At 35.4% G+C, this 17,782-nt stretch overlaps 1 protein-coding gene across 2 annotated transcripts in view; it reads left to right on the forward strand.

Moving 5' to 3' along the window:
• LOC115210515 (kinesin-like protein KIF25) overlaps positions 1-17,782 on the forward strand; it is a 550,198-nt gene that overhangs the window by 165,041 nt on the left and 367,375 nt on the right. For both annotated transcript variants that reach the window (XM_036502198.1, XM_036502199.1), the window contains exon 5: positions 3,450-3,535. In XM_036502198.1, the coding sequence (XP_036358091.1) occupies positions 3,450-3,535 (86 nt within the window). The remainder of the gene's footprint in view (positions 1-3,449; positions 3,536-17,782) is intronic.

Here is a 17,782-nt window from a genome sequence, read left to right on the forward strand (position 1 = left end):
CCCATTCATTTTATTTTTGGTGAATTCCTAAATAAATCTATTTTATAGCAATAAAACCGGAATAAAAATGTGAAGAAATTAAGTATCTGGAGAATTATTCTTGTATATGAGTGCATTTGCACACTTGTGTATGTATGTCTGTATATGAGTGTGTTTATTTGTATGTGTATTTCAGAATGTTTGCATGTCTACAAGTATACATCTGTGTATATCTATGTGTGTGAAATATATGTTTGTTTGTGTTGCTGATTGTGTGTTTGTGAATCTGTCTGTGAGTATGTATGAATGTGTTTTGCAAGGGGTTGCAAATGTGTGTCCGCAAGTGTGTGTATGTGTGAGTGCCATTCACAAAAGAATGTTGAAATGACATAAATTATATGGATGTTTGGAAATGAAAGTTTGATTGGTTGTTAGTTAGTCAGCTGTTAAACTATCCAATAAATATATTTTCCCTATTCCACTTGGGTTAACAGCTAACTGAGGATCTGAAGAAAGAAAAGAGAATCTTGTTTCACCAATAATTTTGTTACAAGACATTTAGAAAAGTCTTTTAAGTTGTAAATTATATTTTATTCTAAGGAATGTTTTCTTAATATCTCTTTGAAAGAGTGTCAGTGATAATGTTGTGTAGTGATGTTTTGTGGTGCTGCTGCGTGGTTGATACTGGTGTTGTTGGATTGCGTTGTGTAGTATTGTGTGCTGGTGCTATATGGTGTTGTGAGGTAGTGTTATGTGGTAACAGCTTAGTGCTCATTGCAGCCATCCCCACTTCCCACTGTCACATCCTTGACATTTAGCTGGGTTAATGTGATTATTTGGGCACCTAACGTCTTTAATTAAAGCTTCGCACATGCCAATACCCAATCATAAAACTAAGGCCCTATTGTATTAAATTGAATACCCTGATTTGCATAAATGATGCATTTTTACTGGCCTGTTCATTAACTAAATTGATTATATAGTAGCAGTATTTGTATTTGGTGCTATGATGGTATTAGAATAAACCTATGTTGTATTTGGACTATGATAGATATTCTTGGCTGAATCATTTATTAATTGCCTTAAAGGGTGTCCTTTAATTATAGTTAGTTCTATACTTGCTATTAATATTTTGTTAATAATTTATTATTTTATTTTATTGACTCTGAAAATTGAGTTCAATGGTATTTATGTTCTGGTTCAAATCTCCTGGATGTCATCTTTAATTGAACTTGATAAAATAAAGTACCAGTGAAGTATTAGGCTCAATATAATTGGCAGTTGCCTTCACCACCCAGCAAAAACATTGATTGTCTTATGGACAAAATGTATTTCTTCCAGCTCTTTGCATTCTGAATTCAAATCTTACTGAAGTTACCTTCACCTTTCATCCTTTCCAGGTTGATGAAATAAAGCACCAGTTATGTATACTGGGGTTGATAATATCAACTAATAACATCCCTTAAAACTGCTGATGTTGTGCTTAAATGAGAAACCATTATTATTATATTATTATTGAGTGAGAAAGCAGTGCATGCCATCAAAGTGACACTGGGGTAAAATATACAAAGCCCAGTATACCCATCATGACTATCCGTCTGATAAGGGTACACAAGGCACATGCAGCACAACCTTATGTGCATGACATGGTGATCTCATATCAGGATTGACAGTGCATGACCTTACAGGTGGGGCCCAGTTAGAATTTTCTTCAGACTGAGTAGCCCATCCTGCTCAAAATGACCCTGAATAAGGGTTGTTTAAGGATATTGAATGAAACACCCAGGTTTCTAGAGGTGAATTATCCAAACCCCAAAGAATCCCTCTCAACACATGGCTATGATGCTCCCCCGCTACTTCTGCTCATGATCAGAGATGCACATATCGTCAACCAGTAAGGGACAGGCTCAACTGGTTATGGTCAAACAACAGACAAGCAAATCTGTGGTATTGAGCAGAATAATTGCTGTAGCCCATCTTTTATACCAAGACAAAACAATGTGCATGATAATACTTCCAGTCAGTTGAGATGAGAAGCCTTGAGTACCACTGCCTGGTACTGCATCAGGGTATATTATTATTTTGTCTATTATGAAAGACTCTCGGATAGTTCTTAATTACTGGTTATTCTTTACTTGAAAGCGGGCAATAATAAATCACCAAAGGTTTCAAGTAGGGCTTTCTCTTGTGACTCAAAGAGACAATATTCTCCTTAGAATGCAAGCTGTACCTAACAAGGCAGTCTTCTGGATCACCTCGAGCCTGACAGCAACTCCAATGTTCTTAATATGTTTTTCAAAGTCCTTGGAAACTGCTCCTATTGCTCCAATTACCTCTGATATCACTATTACTTTCCTTATGCCCCATAACTTTCCTATCTCATCCCACAATGGCTGGTATTTCTCAATCTTTTCTGTTTCCTTATTTCTCACCCTCAAATTGTCTGGTATTGCAACATCTTTTATCTTTACTTCTTTTTCATCTTTATAGATGAGCATGATATCTGGTTGTCTTGCCTCTATGACTTGGTTGAACTGCATGTTAAAATCCCAGAGTATTTTGTAATGTTCATTTTACATTACTCCCTCTGGCTTGTGTTCATACCATCGATTGGCTCTCTTGAGGTTTGCTTTACCACACAACGACCAGTGGACATATCTGGCCACATTGTCATGTCTCCTTTTGTATTTGCATTGTGCGAGCTTACAGCACTCACTAACAATATGGCTTATACTTTCTCCCTTCTCAGAGCACATCCCACACTGTGGTTGTCAGTGCTTTTATCCATGTGATATTTGGAGTAGTTTGTTCTGAGAGCTTGTTCTTGAGTGCTGCCCACTAACGCCTCATGTGGTGTGTGTGAGATAGTCGATATATAAAGGCACCTACCTTCTCTTCGCTCTGATAGAGACCCTTCAGTGGTAACAGATCCTTTGTCACAGCCCCGACCCGAACGCTAAAGATAGCAGCTGCTTCACCCAACCTTAGCAACGTCTTCACACGTCTTAACACCTCGACGACCCTCGTTGGAAAAAGGCCGAAATCCCTGCTCCCTGCACACGCCTCACAGCTGCCCCAACTTCCGGTCAACACACCCAGCTGCTGACGTCATCCCATACCTCAAAGTCTCCTTTCTGCAGAAATTGCCAGGTTCTATTCCAATCAATTTCATCTTTATTCTTCAAGAACTGGCTGTGTATTTTCTTGTCCTGCCAAATTTTCTTCATCTGCTCTCTAAATTGTGTTGGATCTATGGCTTTATTATTATCATTATTATTATTATTATTATTATTCAAGTCACTGCCTGGAATCGAACTTGGAATCTTGGGGCTAGTAGCCCATGCTCTTAACCACTATGCCATATGCCCGTGGGCAGTTTGTTTCCTAATAATTCTAAAATCTAACTTGCCTAAGTCAGAATATTCAAGCTTCTTTCTAATTGTCTGAGACCTTGTTGTTGTCTCTTTCAGGAATTACGTGGCAACATTAGAGTCCACTGTCGTCTTCGGCCTGTGTTCCACACTGATGTACAAGGTGATCCAGTTACATCGGTTAGGTAAGTAAAACTAAACTAATATGCTCCTAAACTAACATATCACTTGTATCCTATTAAGTGCATGAAAACCTGTGTTGTTGATTCTCTTATTGATGGATCAGTTTTGATCCAGCACTCCCTGTGATCAAAGATATTCCAGCTATAATCATCTTGTCTTTTATTCAACGTATTCTGAATTACATTATCCAATAACATTTTCTGATAGGTTATTGTAATCCTAGATACACTTCATAAAAGAGGAGAAGGTCATGGTTGGAATGTGTTTAATCCTAAGTGTTCTCATTCAAGGCTGACTGTTGGTGTTATGCATTGACCAGGCCCATTGCCTGGCTTTGGTGCCTGGGGATGCTTCTGAATATTCTGGGTGGACACTAATTTCTAATAATGCTAACAGGAAGTTTCAAAATATCACTGTACATCTGAGCATGCACCATTGAATAGTAAGTAGGCAGTGCCATCTAGTGCCCTCCATTAGTGACAGGCATGGCATTAACTTATGACTTTTCTTTGAGGTAAACCAGAAAGTTTAATTTCATAACATAGTTGTGATTGCTGAACAAGATCCAGCCTAATATCAATCATTCTTGTATTTCATTCTATTGATATTTTTCTTTCATGTTTATTCTTTATTCATTCTATTTTGTTTTCTTTCACTATAACCACTCTTGTGATTTTCAGTCTGTAGATCTTCTTTGCTGTACAGGATATACTTTGTATTCATTTCTTCTGTTTTCACTTACTTTTCTGAGATGATGTAGCTTTTCTCATTCATATTAATTGTTCACTTCACTAGTACCCATATACACAGCATCAACTAACTCACTGAAAAAACTAGGAGTTTATTCTATCACTGTACATAACATTCATTGATTACATGAAAACTTGAAAATCTTTGGAAATGCAAAGTATCCTTAATTTATGTAAAAATCAAGGGGTTAAAGAAATCTTCATATTTACATCGATAGTGTGATCATCAATGAATTACACAAAGTGGATTATATCTAGATAAGAGAATGAGTACAACAAGGAGACACCATATCACCAAACTTTTTGTCCCACAGTTGAAAAATATCTTCAGAATAGGAGATAAATGATATAAAAGATGAATAAATTAATAGAATTTGATTTTAATTTATTAGTTTTAAAGTTAATATCAAGATTATTCTTAAACTCTTTAGTAAATAACTTCCCTTAAAAACCAATATAATTTGAAAATCAATAAACCAATATAATTTGAAAGTCAATAATTTAAAATCGATAAATTGTTTGTTTAACATGAAACACTTTAAGTCATATAAAATCAACTTAACAACTAATCAATTCTCTGAACTTAAAAAATGGTTAGTTGATACTGTTGGTAACTTTTGCCCATAATATATTCTTTATAATGCTCTCTCTCCTCCCCAGCAAGCTTTGGTTTGTTCTTACCAACTCAACTACATTTAAATGAAGATTAGAAAGAATTACTAAGTTCTACTGAATTGAATCTTGTAATAATCAATCCTAAAGTACTGGCCCCAGTACTGCTAATATAGATGATGATAATGCTGCTGCTGATAATTATGATTATTATTTGGATGACAACAATGGTGACAATGACAATGACAAAGACATTAACAATGGCAATGATGATGACAACAATGATGATATAATGGTAGTGGTGGTGGTGTTGATGATGATGATGATGATGATAACAATGACAAGTCAGGCTGACATAATCTATGAGGGAAATCTATACTTGTTATGGATGTGACTAGGAGGCCAAAGCAGGGATATGCTAACACATGACACATCTGGGGTTTACTTTTTTAAAGATGCAAATACATACTGAAGAATTTTATAATATTTCTAAGATGAATTATTTACTTTAACAACTTAAATTCTTTAGATTAACAACCTTGTCCTTTATGTTCTCTACTGAACTGTTTTAATAAGTATTATGCATAATTTTATCACCCGAGTCTCAATATTTACAAATGTATATAAATGTATACATTCATAGACATGAATAAATATGTTAGTAAACTGCTTGAATTATTGGTAATGAGCATTATGAAATCAAATCTGACCCAGGAAATTGTGTATATCCACAATGCACTAATAAAGTTTTGCTTACAAGGAGAGAAATTAGTTGTGCATTCCTTACTAGACTTAATATTCCACTAGTAAATGGGGGGTATGCTTAAACTTGTAATGTCAGCTAAGTCAGTGTTGTTATTATGCTAATGATGGACAACTCCACATTCTCTTTATTCTAAGCAAGAGTGGTATTCAGTGGTTTGTGTTTTAGTGTGTTTTGTGTCATTTTGCTTTACCATTGAATTTTGTTAAAAATTTATTACAAAAATAAAGATGTTTAAAGTACGTCTATATTCAAGATAGTCTTTGCTTTTTAACATATTTTGTCCCTCTCACAAGCTGGCTTATAGCTTAGAGATCAGTCATGCATGAACATTTTCCTTCACTTCTTGGTCCATGATAAATTTAGTCACTTTGGCTCTTCAAATGGAACTAGCACATAATAGTCCAAAGGAGCAACATCAGGCCTATAAGGAGAATGCTCCAATATATCATATTTCAGTTTCTGGACAATTCTAGCAGTGTGAGCAGCAGTGTAAGAACAGGCAGTATGCTATTACAACATAGCTCCATTTAACAGTAGTTCTTCAGCATTTGCTTTGAGTTGTAGGCCTTAATTTGACATGTAATCATGTAGTATTTCACCATTATGAGTATTGTTTACTGTTGAGTACCTTCCTTGATAATATTCTCATTCTAGTCCTTGGGAGTCTTAAAAAACTTTCACCATAATTTTTCCTGCTCTTGCTTGAGCTTTGAACTTTTCCCAACAAGTGATTGTAGATATTTTCAATCCATAATCTGGTGTTTACTCTCCAGTATGTAATGGTATATTCATGCTTCATCACTAGTAACAATTATTTTCTCTCAGAAGGTGTCATCTTCATTACTATAGCAATCCAAGCATCATTAGTAGATTTCAAAATGATATAATTCTTTTTTTTTATTTTTGTGCAGCCCAATGAGTTGTTTTGGAACCTATTTTGCACAAACATTTCTAAATCCAAGTTAATTGTGGATGATTCTTTTTAGCAGATCCATAATTAATTTGCATATTATTTACCACTTCATCAAGTTATCCACCTGTTCAACTGAAATATGTCATGAAATCAATATTATCATTACCACAGGATGTGGTCAGGTATTTGTTTCCTTCTTGATGTGTATCATTTGTTTGATCATTTATTTTTTCAATCCATCTATAAAATGTCTGTAGTTTCAAAACACTGCTTCCATATGATACTGACCTCCAATAAATTTCAGGGACCATCTTTGTTGTGACCATCTAGTGATGTGCATGCAACTAGTTGTCCTGCCAGTCACAAAAATATTGTAAATGAATTATGGATAATGAGTGATTCAACATTAATTGTTAATTTGGAAACCTAAACTCAGAAAGCAACTAAGACCATAGAAACATAATGAAACAGACTGACACACAACTATTTAGGATGATTACTGGATTATTAATTAAATTTATAATTATACTGATAATTAAGTATTTACTGCCAAGATTAAGTAAATGATAATTGGCCACTATCTCTCTGTTTCATTTTTGGTCAGTTGACCATGATTCATCTAAAACTTTATGTCTAAGGTAATAACCTGAGCAATTTTTTTTTTTTGTGTAAGACTAGAAGTTGCTGCTGCAGAAAGTCTCCAAACAATACTGTTGTCCCAGAATAAGTCAAGGGCTGATACAGTTTGGTATCAGAATCATCAGAGGGGAACTTGGAACATAAAGAGCTGAAACACGCAACAACAATGCATTTTGTCCAACAGTCTAGTTATTCTTCCTATCCACCACTCTCAACTGTTACTGTATCACCTCAGAATGGTGCAAGGCAAAGTTGATATCAAAGGGTGAGAACAAATACCACGAGTAATTTTATCTATTGATCTAACAATTCTACTATTCTACCATCCAAGACATTAGAAACACAAATTTGAGAGAGAAATGTGGCAGGCCTACTGACAGTACTTGAACCAACAACTTATAGTTTACTGATTGACCCCATTACATAACTGCCTTTGTCTCTTTTCAAAACTTACACTACAAAATTTGAAAAGAAGGAATGGCAATAGCTCTGTAGTGTAATCATTAATGCAGTGTCTCAGCAAAGAGTAGATATGGTTCAAATTCCTGCCAGTTGACTTGATGTACTTACTTTTAGTTTCAAATGATTGCTTTAATCCTTTAGCATTCAAATTACACTATCAAATGTAATGCTTATTTATTCATTGTTTTGAATTAACCTTCCATTATCTAGTAGCTTTGAGGTTTTTTTAATGTGATTGCATATTATTAGGAGGGCATCATAGGGTAGATGTGAGAGGCTAGATCTGGCTGGTTTGAACATAAAACAGGGAAACTATGTAGGCCAGATATGTTTGGTGTGAATGTTAAAGGGTTAATGACAATTTACAATATCATCTATATTGAGGCTGCTAGATCCAGAATGCAGTCAGTCTATAGTTAATAGATTTGAGTTTGGCATTCATCAGTGGATTATATTATGTTTGTTTTTTGTTATAATAGTACCATTTCTGTTATGGTTGGTATTTTAAAATGATTTCAAAGTTTTTATAGAATGGTAAGATCATCCAACTAATAGATGTGTGCTTAAGAAGTTCTCTTCACAGCTATATGTTCGATGGCTAAGTTCCCTGTGCAGCACCTTGATCAACATAAATCCCTGAAAAGGGGACATAACTCAGTATCTGAACTGTTCAATTAAAGAAAGATCAATAAAGTTAGTGGTATTACTGATGGTAATATAATTGATTGAAACTCATCAAGATGATACTCTAGCATGCCACAGTCCAGTAGCTGAGACACTGACAGTAATATACTACATCCTCACTTCACAGCAGATGTATGCTGAAAATCTAGATGAGATGGTGTAATAATTTCAAGAGCTAAATGGTGGTGGTGGCAATGGTAATGATAGCAGCAGTGGTAGTGGTGGGTTAATACAAAGACCTTCATCTACTTATCTATTTTTCTACTTATAAGACAATTCAAAACCTGTCTTGTTGTTTTTTGTTGTTGCTTATTTCTCACCTTTATTTTTACCCTTTTTTAATGTGTTTTATTAAATTTTGTTTCATTTCTTGGTTATTTTGTGGAAGGAGTGTTTGCTGTATTGTATTTCAGCAGTTTTTGGAGAACAATCAGAAACTGAAATAGAACTGGGTAGTTGACTAAGACTTGCAGGAAAACCAAAGCTACACAGATATGCACATACATACATACATACATACATACATACATACATACATACATACATACATACATACATACATATATGTACATACATACATACATATATGTACATACATACATACATACATACATACATATATGTACATACATACATATATGTACATACATATATACATGTACATACATGCATACATACATACACACATACATACATACATACATACATACATACATACATACATACATACATACATACATACATACATGCATACATGTGTGTGTGTGTAAATATATATATATATATATACATACATGTATGTATATATATATATACACACACATACATACGTATATGTATACACACCTATGTATATACATATGCATAGGTATAAATATGCACATACACATATGCATATATACATAAATGCATGCACACATATATACATAACCTACATGATTACATGCATATATATTTGTATACACATGCATAAATGCATACATGCAAAGAGACAGAAAGTCAGACAGAGACAACAACATACACAAAAATAAACAACTCAAAATAAAAGACACACCTAATCATCCACTGATGCTCATCCTACCTACCCAAATCCAGAGAAGTATTGTTGTTGCTGCTGTTGTTAATATCTAAAGATTCTGTTGCCTTCCAGTTGAATTTCCATCAGTTGGTCATGTGACCATCTTTCTAAGGAAGTCTTTAGGGAAAGGGGTTGGGGAGGGGGATGTTGCAAAGGAACAAAGAGAAACACATTTAACACACTCTGGCAACACCACTACCTCCTTTATATCATCATCATCATTGTCATCATCGTCATCGTCATCATTATATCAACACCCCATCACCATCATCGTCATCATGACCAGCATTATCACTAATATAGATTATGGTTTGTTTCTAAATTTACACCAAATGAGAATATGGAATGTGTCTCTAGGCAAGATATTTAACTCTGCTTGCTTTTTATGAATCTTCTTAATCACATGATGATGATGATGATGATGATGATGACAATCATCATTATCATCGTCATTATAACCATCTTTCTCAATATTGGCCACTGCCATCACCACCACCACCACCACCACCACCACCACCTTCTCTCTCCTGTCTCGATAATGACAACCACTATTTAAATATATATATTGTATTCCTGCCAAGGTTTAGATCTGTACGAAGTACAACACCTTTCCTACAATTTGCGCTTCACCACTATTTTAATTTCTGCCTCATGCTTCTGTCAGGCCAAAACATAAAATAATATGAAAAAAAAAAGTAGAAAGTCACTTAAAAAGCTTTTATTTCTGATACCACTTTGAACCTGAAATGTAGGTTCAGTCCCTGAACCATTTCATTTCACTCCTTCCATGTACCCAAGAATTTTTATCGTAGATTTTACTTTCTCTCTCTCTACACACACACATTAACGAATGCACACACACACACACACACACACAAAGATGCATGTGTGCACACACACAAGCAAACACATGTCCACACACAAACACACACGCATGCACACACACATGCACACACACACTCACCACTATCCATCCATCCATCCATCCATCCACCCATCCATGTGTATACATGTATGTATATATGTGTGAGTGTGTGTGTACATATCCATTTCTGTGTATGTGCATATGCGTGTATGTCTTTGTGTTATAAATAAATGTTGCTGTCATGTAAAGCAGAGTCCCTCATTTCCAGTCTTCCATGTAAACATATCTGGCCATAGGGATATGTTGCTTGGAAACAGGTGAAGGTTGGTAACAGGAAGGGAGTCCAGCAACAGAAAATCTTCCTCACCAAATTCATTCAGAGCAGTGCAAGCATGGAAAAGTGGTCGTTAAAACACATGCACACATGCATACACACATGCACACACGCACGCACACACACACACACACACACACACACACACATACATACATACATACATACATACATACATACATACATACATACATACATACATACATGCATACATACACACATACATACATATACGCATGCATGCATATGTATTAACATGCATATGTACATACATATATGCAGATATACCTATATGCACACATTGACATGTAGATAAATATGGTCAAATAGTTATGATGTTTGATCAGCAATTATGAGTCCCAGGTTTAATCTCATTGGGTAACTTTCTTTTGCCATTGCCTCAGGTCAACCATGTCTTGTAAGTGAGAGTGGGTATCTAGCAGAAATATTTAGCAATTGCAAAACAGCTAGAAATTGAACCTGGATCACTGTATCCAAGGCAAAGAAAACAACTAAGTAACTCATGTGATTTGCTCAAGTATTTGCTGATGGAACAAGAGCTAATTAAACAATTTCACCTTTGACTTGTTGTTTCTGACCAAGAGCATCAGTTATAAATAAAATATATATTTATATTTCTTGCATTTTATCCTCTAGCAATTAGAAGCTAGAGCAAACATCTGCTATCTGCAGCAGAGAATGAGAAAAGAGCTTAGAGCTGTGTCTGTAACACCAAGACAATGGGTAACAATGATAAGATGATGGTGAAAATCTCATCAACACAACTTAACCAGATAACTCCAAGAAATACATGACACTACTGTTATACCTGATCTTACAATATCTCATATGACTTTCTAACTTGCTTACTTGTAAAAAAACTTTTCATGGTCATTTGTATTAACAAGAACATTAATTTGTTAATGATAAAAATAACTATTTTTGCTTTTAAAGCATGAATGAAATGTGTGTTTTTTCAATCTGTATCAACTTGATACCAAATCATAACTATATTCACACACATACATAGAAAATGATCACAATATGAATATGGAAACTAAGTAGAAGCTCATTAAATGGATTGTACCTCAAAGATACTACCTTTTCACACTGATTCTGACTGGGAATTATGTTAAAGGTACACATGTCTGTGGAGTATTCATCCACCTACACACTAATTCAGGAACAAGTAATTCATTTGTACAAACAAGTGAACTCTTATCATTGGAACTGATGGAGACCTTATGTGATTGGGATGAGAGGAAAGACTGCTTTGCAGAGTTTCCATCCAGAATGGTAAGACTAATGGGAATGTTATCCAATCAGAGAAATTGTAAGATCAATGTCTGTGGGAAATATATGGGCAGGGATGAGTGAGTTTGTCTGTAACATTTTGGGTCTACTAAGGTCTGTAAGGACCAGGTGATGATAGTATCAAACAGCGAGATGTGTTAGGTCTAGTGTCCAAATATTTGGGTGCTAGGCCTAACACACCTCACTGTTATAGTGATTACATAACCCATTTCAGGTTATGGCATGATTTCCATTTTGAGAGCATGAATGTCCAAATGAACAAGTCAGTGATCACCCAGCTAATTCCTCTAGTGTTTCTAAGGTGATGAGCTGGTAGTATCTTTTGGATACTGGGCAAAATGCTTAGTGGAATTTCATCCATCTATATGTTCTGAGTTCAAACTCTGCTGAAATTGACTTCTCCTTTCATCCTTTTGGGGGTCAATAAAATAAGTACCTTTGAGCACTGGGGTCTATGTAATTGACTTATCTCCTCCCCACAAATTTCTGACCTTGTGCCAAAATTTGAAACCAATTTTTCTAGTGCCTGATCACCAATCAGTATTCCAGCTATGACCATTTCATCTTTACACATATACACATCATCATCATCATCAGTTAATGTCTGCTTTCCATGCTGGCATGGGTTAGATGGTTTGACTTGAACTGGTAAGCCAGAGAGCTGCAACATGTTCCAGTCTGATCTGGTGCAGCTCTCCGGCTAACCAGTTCCAATCTGATTTGACATAGTTTCTTCAGCTGGATGCCCTTTGTAATGTCAACCACTCCAAGAATGTAATGGGTACTTTTTACCTTCCATCAGCACAGGTGCCATTTACATGACACTGGCAACAGTCACAACTATGGTTTCACATGGCTTAATGAGTCTTCTCAAGCACAGTATATCGCTATGGTCTTGATCACATGTTATTGCCTCCATGAGGCCCAGCATTTGAAGATCATGCTTCATCACCTCATTCCTCACCTCTGTGAGGCTCAACATTCAAAGATTATTTTGAAGATCAAGCTACTGGTAATGGCATGATTACAATTTCATGGGTAACAGTCATGACTATGATTTCACTTGGCTTGATGAGTCTTCTCAAGCACAGCATATTGCCAAAGGTGTCACCTCTGTGAGGCCCAAAATTTGAAGATCATTTTTCACCACCTCGTCCCATGTCTTTCTGGGTCTACTTCTTCTACAGGTTCCCTCCACAAGTTAATTTGGCTGTTATTGCTAGCAGGTCCTATGATCATACAGAGGCTGCACCTTCATTGGTTTAATTATTGTCCGACTATAGATTTAATGAAATACAATTCTTATTGTTTCAGTTAATTGTAAAAATCATGAAGAAATTTGCAGATATTTAATAAATGAACAAATGTTTTAATTAATTGGCATATAAAGTTGAATATTTGGAACATAATAAAACAAAAGATTCTAAAATAAAAGTATTATGGCAGACCCTAATTTAAATATCAATACTTTAAGAAGAAACTGCTACATCATAGTACTAAGGAAGTCTTAGACAGGCTAGTATTAAGATGGTGAAGACTCTGCTCTTTATATATGGGTATTTTTAATAGTATACAAAATACAATATACCCATTCTAACTCCCTAAAACTCCAAATGTTGTGGTGTAGGGGTTTAGCTTCAACCAAAGTAATATTTGGCATCTGTTTGAGATGTAGTTGGTGCTAGTTTACAGTGACCTATTTCAAACATGGTTACATGTACGTATACTAGGTGGGCCGAAAATCTCACAAAAAATAAGCTCAAATGGTCTGGAGTTATCAAAGACATGTCTCAATTTTTCTGAAATTGAGTAAAACAAATACAATAATGATGAATACACACATAGTTGTACATGATGAAGAGAGTGAATAATAATAATAATAATAATAACAACAATAACAACAACAACAACAACAACAATAATAATGATAATGATAATAATAAAAATAATAATAATTATGATAATAATAACAACAACAACGACAACATAATATGCATAAAATGTTTTGATGTGTGATTTTTGGCCCACCTTGATAATGATATATACATACATATATATATATATACATATACATATATTGATATATATATACTAGCTTAAGGTGACCTGCTCTACGCACGGGTAAGAGTGTGATTGTTACTTTCTGTTGCTTCCTTTCTATTTTTTATCATCACATTCTCCCTCTTTGTTTCTCTCTCCTTTCTCTCTCACTTTCCCACTCTCTTACTCTTCATTTCTCTCGGATTCTCCCTCGCTTTCTCTTACTCTTTATCATTCTCTATCTATCTCTCTTCCATTTATAAACAACAAAAGATCTTGAGTAAGTTGAGAAAAAAATATTTTGAAAGATCAATCATAAATATTAGGCAGTGACAACGGAAAGGTCTGCTTCAAGGCAGATAGCAAAGCACTAACATTTAAAAGGGACAGACGAACTTGCGAGCTGAATAAAAATAAAAAAATATTGGAAACCAAAGTTTGAAGGGATAGAATCCGAGGATAGTAGAGTCACCATGGCTGGCATTTCTTAATGACGGACAGCAACGTAGTGGCAGTTTAATGGCTGGTGTAAAATTTTGAACTTGATGTAAAAGAAAATTCCTAAACGCCAAGTTTTGAAGTGATTCTTTCTCATGACAGTAGACTCACCATGGCAAGCATTCAAAACTTCTTCATCATGGATGGCAGCACATTGAAGATTTAAAGGCTGGCACAAATTTTTTAGCTTGATGTAACAGAGAATTCCTAAACACCCGATCCTGTAAATTTTAATCCACTTCCAGCCCCATTTAGACCTCTTTTCACATTTTGGTTAATATATCCCGATTTCATGAGGAATTTTGTCCTAGAGGTCACGCCTTTCATTTGAGGAAAAAATAGTTGCCATGCAAACTCGCCAGCACTTTTAACATAGGTGTGCATATTTTCAGCTCAACTGATCACATAATGCAAACATTATATATATATATATATTATATATATATATATATATATATATATATGCATTAAATATATATATGTACATATATATGCATTATATATATACAAATGTATAAAAAATTATATATATATAAATACAAATATATACACTTTGTATATATACATTATATATGCATATTTATATATAGAACACACACACACATATAAATTAACCCAATAAACATCTGATTCATAATATTTGTTCTCATGATTGTGTGGTGGTGGTGGTGGCGATGATAATTCTCTCTATGAATGCAGACAGACGTAGAGAGAGAGAGAGAAAGAGAGAGAGAGAGGAGAGAGAGAGAGAGTGACAGCGCTGGCGAAGGCGGCAGGGGAAAGATAGACGCTGTGAAACGATATTATAGAGAGAAGGTGAAAGGAAGGGAGGAAAGAGAGAGAGAGATGGAGAAAGACAAGCAGATAAAAGAATGAGAGAAGACTTGTCAAAATGCGTTTTTGGCCCTAGCAACGACAACTTTTAAGATGGGGATTTCTAACCTAGCCCACTCGCATCCTCACCTCATTTTACATGTCCCTGTAAATTTTGGAGTCAATCCGTTCTCAATGCCAAAACCAGACAAACAAACTTTTTGCATTTCAGAATTATAATATAGAGACTAGCTTAAGGTGACCCGCTCTACGTGCGGGTGAGGTTGTGATTGTTACTTTCTGTTGCTTCCTTTCTGTTTCTTATCGCCACATTCTCCCTCTTTGTTTCTCTTTCCTTTCTCTCTCACTTTCCCACTCTCGTACACTTCATTTCTCTCGGACTTTCCCTCGCTTTCTCTTACTCTCTATCTTTCTCTATCTATCTCTCTCCCATTTATAAACAACAAAAGATCTTGAGTAAGTTGAGAAAGAAAATATTTTTACGCTTTTTAAACCCCCTCGTCGTTATTCTCATTAACTCATTACTACTTTGTCCTTTCCTTTCACTTTCTCTCTATTACGTCGTTTGATAGCGACTACTATCTTTCCTCCGCCTCCTTCGACAGCGCTGTCACTCTCTCTCTCTCTCTCTCTCTCTCTCTCTACGTCTGTCTGCATTCATAGAAAGAATTATCATCGCCACCACAACACAATCATGAGAATCTTTCTCTCTATATAGAGAGAGATGGGGAGAGAGAAAGTAATAATGAGTGAATGAGAATAACGACGAAGGTTTAAAAAGCGTAAAAATATTGAAGGCGGCGGAGGAAAGATAGTAGACGCTATCAAACGACGTTATAGAGAGAAAGTGAAAGGAAAGGAGGAAAGAGAGAGAGAGATGGAGAGAGACAGGCAGATAAGAGAATGAGAGTAGACTTGTCTAAGTGTGCGTTTTTTGCCCTAGTAACCTTTTAAGATAGGGATTTCTAAGCTAGCTCACTGATATTCTCACCTCATTTTACATGTCCCTGTAAATTTTGGAGTCAATCCGACGGGATCTAGTGCCCTTTAACCCGTTCCAATGCCAAAACCAGACAAACAAATTTTTGCAATTCAGAATTATAATATATATATATATATATATATATATATATATATATATATTATATATATATATATTATTATATATACATATACATTGACATACATATATTGTGTTGTCCGGAAAGTTTGTGCCGATTTATAGTAGCTTACCTTTAGACTTAGTTTAGAACATGGTTGAGTCCATAAAATAGGATTTGACTACACCGCCATTTAGAGCACAGTTTAAGCTATCTTTTCGTGGAAGAAGGTTTATGTTCCTATAACCTGTGTTCAGTCTGTAACCCTTTAAAATGGAAGATGAGAAAATTCATTTTCGGCACTTGATGCTTTTCTTTTTCCGTAAAGAGAAAAATGCCTCACAAGCAACCGAAGAAATATGCTCAGTTTACAGTGATGTTTCTTTACCCGAAAGAACTGTATAGAAGTGATTCACAAGGTTCCAAGCTGGAGATTGTAGTCTTATTGATAAAGAGCGATTAGGCAGACCATCCACTACAGTTGATGACCAAATCAAGTCATTAATTGAGAATAACCTACAGTACAGAATTGGCAGAAAACCTCAACCTATCAAAATCCGTCGTTCATGAACACCTGGCAAAGCTTGGGTACACAAATCGCTACGATGTTTGAGTACCACATGAGTTGAGTGAGAAGAAACTTTTGGATTGCATTTCCATCTGTGATTCACTTTATAAACGGAGTGAAAATGCACCTTTTTTAAAGCAAATTGTGAAAGGTGATGAGAAATGGATTATCTACCGAAATGTTCAGAGAAAGTGATCCTAGAGTAAGTGACATGAGCCACCCTTAGCCACCCCAAAAGCGAGTCTTCACCCTAAAAAAGTCTTGCTTTGTATCTGGTGGGATTGGAAAGGAATTCTGTTCTATGAGCTTCTCCCTTGTAACCAGACAATTAATTCTGAGAAATACTGCACACAACTGACGTGTTAAAAGCAGCAGTTCAAGAGAAACGTCCAGAATTGGCCAACAGGAAGGGTGTTGTTTTCCAACATGATAACGCAAGACCACACGTTTCTCTGGGAATCAGACAAAAATTGCTACATCTTGGCTGGGATGCGTTACCCAACCCTCCATATTCACAAGATATTGCTCCTTTGGATTTCCACTTATTCAGGTTTCTGCAGAATAGTCTTAATGGTAAAAATTTCAACTCGTTGGATGATGTAAAATGATACCTTGATGAATTCTTTGCCATGAAACCACCTCAGATCTGGGAAGAGGGTATTTTCAAGTTAAAGGAAAGATGGAGACTACATTGTGCAACAAAATGGTTCATATTTGGTTGATTAAAAATGCAATGGCAAGTATCTATTGACCTTTTTCTTTCTTTAAAAATCGGCACAAACTTACCAGACAA

Source organism: Octopus sinensis, linkage group LG4 (genome assembly GCF_006345805.1).
Source record: "Octopus sinensis linkage group LG4, ASM634580v1, whole genome shotgun sequence".
Taxonomy (NCBI): Eukaryota; Metazoa; Mollusca; class Cephalopoda; order Octopoda; family Octopodidae; genus Octopus; species Octopus sinensis.